At 38.9% G+C, this 8,531-nt stretch overlaps 1 protein-coding gene across 1 annotated transcript in view; it reads left to right on the forward strand.

Moving 5' to 3' along the window:
- Window positions 1-8,531, forward strand: part of akna (AT-hook transcription factor) — a 28,699-nt gene extending 20,168 nt beyond the window's left edge. Inside the window, exons 16-24 of the mRNA XM_036589086.1 lie at window positions 2,530-2,768; window positions 3,026-3,182; window positions 4,155-4,325; window positions 4,505-4,659; window positions 5,526-5,660; window positions 5,776-5,898; window positions 6,012-6,101; window positions 6,383-6,527; window positions 8,043-8,531. Of these exons, the coding sequence (XP_036444979.1) occupies window positions 2,530-2,768; window positions 3,026-3,182; window positions 4,155-4,325; window positions 4,505-4,659; window positions 5,526-5,660; window positions 5,776-5,898; window positions 6,012-6,101; window positions 6,383-6,527; window positions 8,043-8,304 (1,477 nt within the window). The 3' untranslated portion in view covers window positions 8,305-8,531. The remainder of the gene's footprint in view (window positions 1-2,529; window positions 2,769-3,025; window positions 3,183-4,154; window positions 4,326-4,504; window positions 4,660-5,525; window positions 5,661-5,775; window positions 5,899-6,011; window positions 6,102-6,382; window positions 6,528-8,042) is intronic.

Here is an 8,531-nt window from a genome sequence, read left to right on the forward strand (position 1 = left end):
ATTCGGCAAAAATCAGAGAACATCCTTCTTTTATTTAATGTCCATTTGAAACAGCCATTAAGTACAAGTTTTTAAGAGTCAGGAAAAAAAACCAGAAAACGTACAGGAAGATATACAGAAGCCTAAACAACTAAATATAATATAGTTTTTTTTCACTATTTATTTTGTTCACCCTTTGTCTTTATTAATGCTTTGATTTTTTGAGGAGACCTGCTTTCGGTTTTTCAAAGAAATCTCCACAGATATTTTTTTTCTTCATAGCTAGTCTTAAAGGTGTTGTAGAATGCATTTATTCAGTATTTTAAATTGTTCTCTGATGTCTACATAGAAGGTATCTGGCTTTGGTTGGAGTGAAACATGCCCAGATGTGGTTTTACACTCCCGTTTCCAACCCTAATAAGCTTGGTCATCATACTGTTCAGTTAGCTGTGCTAGTTACTAATGCTAGTAACTATGCTAGTGGCTAAAGTTACCTATACAAACTACTTGCTTTCAATCTCGGCAACAGCACAAAGTAAATTAAAGTTGTTATCTCACTATAAAACTGTCAGTTTATGCTAATCTGGCTTCAGCCGGCAAATAGTGGATAAAATCACACAGCACGGCTACTTAGAGGTTGTGGTTGGGTTTGTGATGCCTTCTATTTAAATCTTAAATGTTCTCTTATTTTTTTTTCCCATTTATCCTACTTGATTTTATTAGATTTTACTATTGAGTTGTTCATGTTGTTCTGTTCATTTAATTTAACCTGGTTCTATTTTTTATTTTTTTTTCAATCCCTTTACGCTGTAAACTCTCAGCTGGATTGAAAATAAGGGTCACCCTTGTAAGAAAATGGTTTCCTTTGTCCCTTCCCGATCCCACCTTGACCACTCTCTCTCTGAATGTTCTCCGTCGGAGCTCCGGGAGTGCGCTAGAACAAGAGTCACAGGCAGATCGATGTTCAGATACACTCATTAATTTTAGTGTGTTCAGACACAATCATTATATTTATAAGGGCCTTTTTATACAGTGGCAGGTGGTCAGTATAGATATAAACAAGATTTCTAAAAACAGTATGCATATGAGCTGAGGTGTGAAAGCAACAGGAAACAACAGCTGAACAGGACGTGGCTGCCAAGAAATGTATTTGCAGGTCAGGATGTTCTGTCCTGACACACAGACATATGATGCTTAATTTACTGAAGTTAGTGTGCTTGTAGAAAAGCTTTGTACAAAAAAGATTCTCCTTTTAGGAAAATCCATGGAAATTCCTTTCAACCCTCAGTGTATTTCTGAGTGAAAATAAGGTTGATTGATTGATTTTAATAAAGTTGGAATTTCCCTTCTCTTTAGTGTCAAACACTGAGCAAAGCCTGCTCAATATTATCCATAGTGAAAGGTACAGAGCAAATGAACAACTTTGAATTAAAGTTACTCAAGATGTTAAAGATGTGGGAGCTGAAGCTGGATTCCTATTTACTATTTTGCTATAGTGTGTAAGGTGGAATGAAATGTTTGATTAAGAAGCTGGCGAATAGGAAGCCAACTTCAGCCATGTTTAAAGATGCCCATTGACAGTTCAGTTCCTTGGGAAGGGTCATCCTCTTGACATCCTCTTTACAGGCTGCAATGATACATTTCTGCACGGCTAGGACGTGGGCTGGTGTATGTACATTTTGGGGGTGTAAATATTAATGAGTCAATGTCTGTTACACAGCTTAGGATTTTAGAATTGGTCCGTTTTACTGCTCTCTTTTGCAGGACTTGTATTTGAAGGAGGAGACAACAGTGTTTGAGGTTTACAATATGTCAGTTCCAAGTACCGAACACACCTTATTCAACTACAAGTTACCATTCTGTGGCACCTTTAAAAGTTCTGCTTCCCTGATGTTGAGGTCTGAGCTCTGGGTTTTTTCAGATCTAAAGTAAGAGTAGGGCTTGATTTTTCTCCCGAAGATGAAAGCGTTAAGTGCTGTTTCTCTGATGATGATAGTTTTGGTGTCTACCAGGTCTTGCGCAGTTGTTAGGAGTCCCATTTTCTCTTTTCACTTATTTTTCTTTGGCTTTCCTCTTCTTTAAGCAAGTGGATTATTTTGTATCTAATCTCCTCAGGCATGTCTCCTCAAAAATGAATAACTTTAGCTATTTTGCCGCAGGTTTTGACAGGAGATTAAATAAATGATGTTCTCTGTCTGTTGTATGGTTTTGTTTGTTTTCATACAATTTTAGGAAGAAATTTCCTGTTTTTGTAGGAACATGGAAACATAACTTTTCAAGCACTTACTTTGTAAAGTGCTTTTTGCAGGCTGTTTCATTTTTGAATAGAGAAAGAATAAAACAAATTCTTCATCAAAAACTGACCATTAATGAAGGACTTAAACAAATTGTACATGGGAAAAGTCTTTCTACGGCCAGGCTTACTAATTCAAAATTCGTATATGTATGAAATATACATAGGACGCTATGTTTGACTTCATGTCCCTATGTTGTACATAAAGCCAAACCTTTGTGTGTGTTTAACTCAGGCCTCTTTCCTGTCTCCTCCAGGGTGACCAGGCCATCTGTCACACAAGAGAAGAGCAGAATAAAACCTGAGACAGTGTCTGTCAGTGGGCAGCTTCCTCGCTCCCTGGCACACATACAGGCCTCTCCTGGTCACTCTGGACGAGGCCCAGGCTCCACAGGGAGAAGAGGAGAGACAGAGAGACAGACCCTGCCTAGCCCTTCCACCTCCAGTTCTCCTCTGCGGTGGCCTAGTGGCCACCTCCAGCCCTGGCCTAGTAGTGGCATCAGTGAGCTGGAGCACCAGAGTGACTGTGGTGTGTAGAATGCAAAGTGGATAACGGAAGCAACACAGTCTTAATTTTTAATGAAATTTGTGATACTGTTACTACAACTTGCAAATGCTTTGAGTTCACAGTTCTTTAGCACAAGGGCAAGTGGCTGTCTGAAGGAGAATCATTTGGTGGATGCTGGAATCAGTGGCACTGTTTCTGTTTCTCCTCATTCTTCATCACGCTCTCTCTTTCTGCTCTCTCTTTAGCCCAGTCCTTATCAGGAGAGGAAGTACGACAGGGTGACCAGTACACACCACCAGCCAGTCAGAATGGCTGTTATCTCAGAAGCCCCTCCCCCGCTATGCTCTATCACCATGGTGACCACCTCAAAGCCCAAAGTTCTGTCCAGCTGACAAATCGCCAGTGAGTCTCTTTTTGGCTGCCATAGCAATAGCAGCACAGAACAAGCCAAGATTTATGCCTGCTGTAGAGTGAAGTGAAAAGGTTGCACTGCAGTATAGTATTGGAACAGTCCCTGGTAGGGCAATAAATACAGTCTCAGTTAAATAGGTTTTTTTTCCCAGAACACTCAGTTCAGTTTCATCATGCTAATTTTTTTCTCAGCTCTGAAATGCTTGATTCAGCATAATCTCAGTAAAAACGCTTACATTGTAAGAGTAAAATGCACAAAAGAAGTCAGGGCTGTGGTTTCAAAACACTGGTGACTTTACAGGAGAAGTAAAAATATTATAATATTTTTTATGTAAAACATGTTTATAACTTTTATAGTATAATATCTAATGAAACTTGGAATTTTTCAAAGTAAATGGAACAAGATTTATTTCCAGATAATTTTTTGCCGTTATACCACACAGTGTAAAGGCCAACTGCCATTTTCAAATTCTCGAAAAAAACAAAAAAAAACAAAAAGAATTGAGACACAATTTTTTGTCCTGGCAGCTTTGAAATGTAGATTGACTGACTTATAGCTATAGATAACCTCAAAGCGTGGCAGAAAGTATTTACAAGTGAGATATCCTGTGTTTTTACAGTCATGGAAAGTTGAGTATCTAGAGGAACATGACTGGGGAGGTATTTTCCAACTGCATATAGTATGCGCTGTATTGCATGGTGTGGTTGACTTCATGAAAGCAATGCATGCTGTGTGTGCATCTGTTGTACCACACCTTGAAATGCTTCTTAACACCTCCAGTATATTTCCCAATATATTATGGGGATATTTTGTGAAATATGTTTAACAAAATGTCCCCGTTCCACTGTAGTGCAGTTGAGTTGTCCTTTTTTACTCAAGTTCTTTGTGTCACTTTAGATGTTTAGAACTTTTATACAGTAATATGTGAACAAGAAGTGAATTGAATTATCTTTTTGTATCAGTGAGGCCCTCCAATCTCTGCAGGAGGAGGTGGACAGACTCAGGGAGCGCTTAGAGGGAAGTCTTAGGATGACCAGTCCAACCAGTCCAGTGAGAGCACCCCCTTCTATCTTGGTGGACTGTAGAAACCATAGACCTTCTCACACATCCACACCTCTGCAGCCTACTGCCAGGTAAATTACCTCTGGAACACTTGCTGTTTAACAAATGATTTCTCAATGGAGGTTAAATGGAAAATTCTTAATTAACTTAATTTAGTTCTTAATTTAATTCTTTCTGAATTAAACACATCTAAATATGTCCAACATATCTGTACTTAAAATATTTGCATTATAATACTGGCATATTACAGGTCTTTGGAGCAAAGAGCAGCCAGCAAAAGAGGACCAAGAGAGAACAGGAGGAGTGAAGAGGAACAGGAGGAGGAAGAGAGAAGGAGAACACCAAAGCATATACCAAGGAGGAGATCAGCATCTCTGCCCCGTTTCAGACCAGAGCTACATATCAGTAAGTAAACCTGTGAACAAATTACAGTCTAACTAAATATGAACACATTTATGCTTACCTTCTGTAAAAGTAGCATTACTTTAAGGTTATAGTAAGATGCTTTACATATTACTTAGTCAATAGAGAAGCTCTTAACTTATATACAGTACTATGCAAAAGTATTAAGCACCCAAGAACATTGTTTAAAATCATTTTTTGGTGTGGTTCTGCTTGTAAGAACATCAGAGAACGTTTGAATAATTAGAATAAAGCAACATTAATGCAGTAAAATTAACAAGAATTTCTTGTTTTAAAAAAATGATTTGATATCTTATAAGTTAGTCGGTTTGAAGAAGGTTTGGCTTCGGATTTCTACTTGATGCCCCCAGACATCACATAGATTTGTAAAATTCCACCACCAGCACACCTGATTTAATTTAACGAAGGATTGATTAGCCAAACCAGGTGTAACTACAGATAGTAGTGGGCTGCTACAAGGTGAGTTTGAAAATTGATAGATAAACACATTAATATGCATAAAATCACGAAATATTGTATTAATGTTATTTGCATTCATTTTAGTATTATTTTTTTCTGAGCAAAAATGCTTGCTATCCAGATAAACAGCTTATTAGGTATAATTTTCTCAGATGCCTAAGACTTTTGGACAGTACTGTATGTATTTTCATAATTTTATACTTTGGTACCTAATATATAACTGTACATAAGACCGATTTTGCTACTTGTAGATTATTTTGTGAACTGTGCATTTCTTCCTTTTTTATTGGAATTTATGACACTTATAACACTTGCTCCAGGAGAAACTGTATATCTTGTACTCCGTGAAAAAGATTCTGATTCAGTTCTCCTTTGTGTCAAAAATATAGCCACTGATTCAGACCTTGCTGAATCTGAACCCAAGCCACGGACATCAAGGCATATCCTAGCATCTCCTGCAGCGGCGCATGCATCCCGGAGAGCTAGAACTGAGATTCGGCGAAGTACAGAGCCCCACACAAGTAGTACGTCGGCCGTTACTTGCTGTGTATTATCTGCTTGCGCAGGAGTGCTTTGTGTTGCATATTTCTATCTTTGTCATCTTAGAATGAAATTAGCAGTAGTATGTTTTCTCATCAGGCCAGCAGCGTAGCATTTCCGCTGACAGCTCAGAAGAGGGTGATGATGAGGCTGAAGGCAGCAGAGGGCCGGCCCTCTTGTGTGTGTGCTGTATGGCAAGACATGGCAGTAGAGTCTCTGCACGTGAGCATCTCTTTTCATTATGTGAAGTGATGAAGATGTACTGAAAATCATGTCAGTCTTCCTCGTCAGTGCTGTTTCATTCACTTACGCCTTCATCTTTTCTTGTGTTTTAGCAGCTCCAGCAAGGAATGTTAGCTCACCCAGTCGGACTCATCATTACTCTAGACACTGCCCACAGTGTGGAGCAAGAGTCTCTCTACCTGGTTAGAAACTGTTATTCTTTTCTTTTATTAATTTGCTTTACAAAAAAGACCTTTTGCAAATGTAAGAAGATTATAAATGCAGAACTTTCTTTGAATCTCAGGGCCACTTAAATAAAACAGAAAAATGCCTCCGTATAAAATTAAAAAGGTCTAATTGACCTCACCTATGTTCTATGTTATTATTAACATGATATTGTTGCCATTTAATGGTCAAGTCAGTTTTTGAAATAAAATATGTCCCATTTAACCAATAAAAATGAATATTAATTTGTTGATTTCAGAACACCAAAACTCTGCTCAGAGGGAAAAGTCAGTGAGCTCCAGACACAGGGATAAAGGGGGTGTATACTTGGCAGCAGCTCTGCCCCCTCCGGTGATGGGCAGTGTGCATGTGGTCCAGTGTGTGCCAGTCTGTCCCTCAGTTCTGTGAGTAGCTCAAGATAAAGTATTCATTACCTTTATTCTCCCCCACAAACTCTTTTTTGGCTGTGGTCAGTTCTGCTGAGGTCAGGGTGGGGGAGTGTCAAACTCAATAAAGAGAATCCATTAGCACACAGTCATGGAATGGGTTCAGCTTGCTGTCAGCAGATTAGGATGATGTTGATTCTAAGCTTTCCAAGTTCTTTTCCCATGGCTGTGTTATAGTGTGTATCATAGGCATCACATTTTATGTTGCGCCATTATAATATTGTCTGACAGAATTGTTTTTAGACGTGAAGAACATGCACACACAGGGGAGCTATGACACTCTAGTAACTAGAGTGAAACCAACCTTGTGTTAGTTGAAATGGCTGACTCTATTGAGCATTGTGGATAAATGCTTTCTAGGATGTTTGAGATACTACATGCTGGTGTTTTGCATCGGTGACACTTGGTGTCCTTGTTCTAATAATTTGTTCTATTTATTGCAAAAAACTTATTAAATATATTTTCAAGGAAAAATTAAATTCACATCTACCTACCTTGGGTTTATGTGGCACCACATATTCTAAAGTATTCATTTATTTTTTTATAAAGTAGCAGACCATGCAGTGCTAGGCAATATATCACGATGATATTGACATACTGGTATACTGACATACTCCTTTTCAGTTTTAGCAATATTTTTAGTGATGTATTTAATAGAAAAATATAATAGCCATAATATAATGTGCCTGTAGTAGCAATGCCCCTGTTGCGAAGCAGTTTGTTTCTCTTTTTTTTCTGTTTTTTCTTTACTCATGGTATCCATAAATCTGCTTAAGACAAGTAAGTAAACAAATAAACAAAGACAAAAAAAAGCCTAATCAAATGATGCTGATTCATTAGTCAGAGATTAATCGTTAATTCCCAAGGCTAAGGTCAAGGATGTGCCCTTTTATGCCCTTGGATTTTATTTGTTATAAGATGGACAGTTCCGGTTCTAAAATGCTGGTTGGCTGAGCCAAATTCATAACCATTGTAAAATACTTGATATAAACACACTTAAGAACACACACATCAACTGAATTCTGTATTAATGCACCAAGATTATTAAAGTGTGGATAGAAGAAATGTGGGTGGAGACAAGCATAAGCATGTATATGATGTAACAGCCCCAAACTGGAACATAAACACAACCTGGTTTTGTTTAAACTAAGGGGCAAAAACTAAAATGCTGCTAAAATGACTGGAACATATAATGACAGTGAAATTTCCATATTCTAAAATTTTAAAGGTATTTTTTACCACTCTTTGCTAGCAAAAAGGAATATAAATGCCTTGACCAGGACTTTGGCTCAGTGTACTATCTCAGTAGTTCTTAAAAGCCGTCACCGTCCTTCATGTCCTTAATCATAATTTTGCACATCCATGTATGATTCCTCACACCAGCAAGCATCATATTTTGGACAAAACATCAATGTGGTTGCAGTTCAGGAAAACTTCACTGATAATGCTTCGACCCTCTGCTCTGGTCTGCAGGTACTACTCCAGCCCCGTGGCGCCCTCCTCTTACCCAAAGCCCCTTTACCTCTCACGCAGTGAAGATAGAGGCTACAGATCAGGGGTCAGAGGTCATCACAGACGCTCACACTCTGTGGACACGCAGCATCCTCTCAAAAGTTCTCTGAGTCGCGCCGTCGCTGCTGCCAGCAGCATGCACGATGTTTCGCGACGCATGGCGCGTTCTCTTGCCTCGGGACTGCAGCACACGAGCCCTATTGCACAGTCCTGCACCTACTAACACTGCAGCACAGCTCAGTGAACCACTCTGCAGCACTGCTGTCCCCTACTGAGTGTCCTACAGAGGAGTTCACCTTCACTAAACTTCCCTTTGACATGTGCTGAGTAACTCATTTGTATATGGTAATAAGAGATTGGTACTGGACGTCCTGTAGAGATACACCTTCATCTAAACCATAGCAGCTGTGCTGTGATAAGGTCCAGTAAGAACCTACTGCACTGTGAGAA

The sequence above is a fragment of the Colossoma macropomum genome, unplaced genomic scaffold (assembly GCF_904425465.1).
Source record: "Colossoma macropomum unplaced genomic scaffold, Colossoma_macropomum, whole genome shotgun sequence".
NCBI classification, from domain to species: domain Eukaryota; kingdom Metazoa; phylum Chordata; class Actinopteri; order Characiformes; family Serrasalmidae; genus Colossoma; species Colossoma macropomum.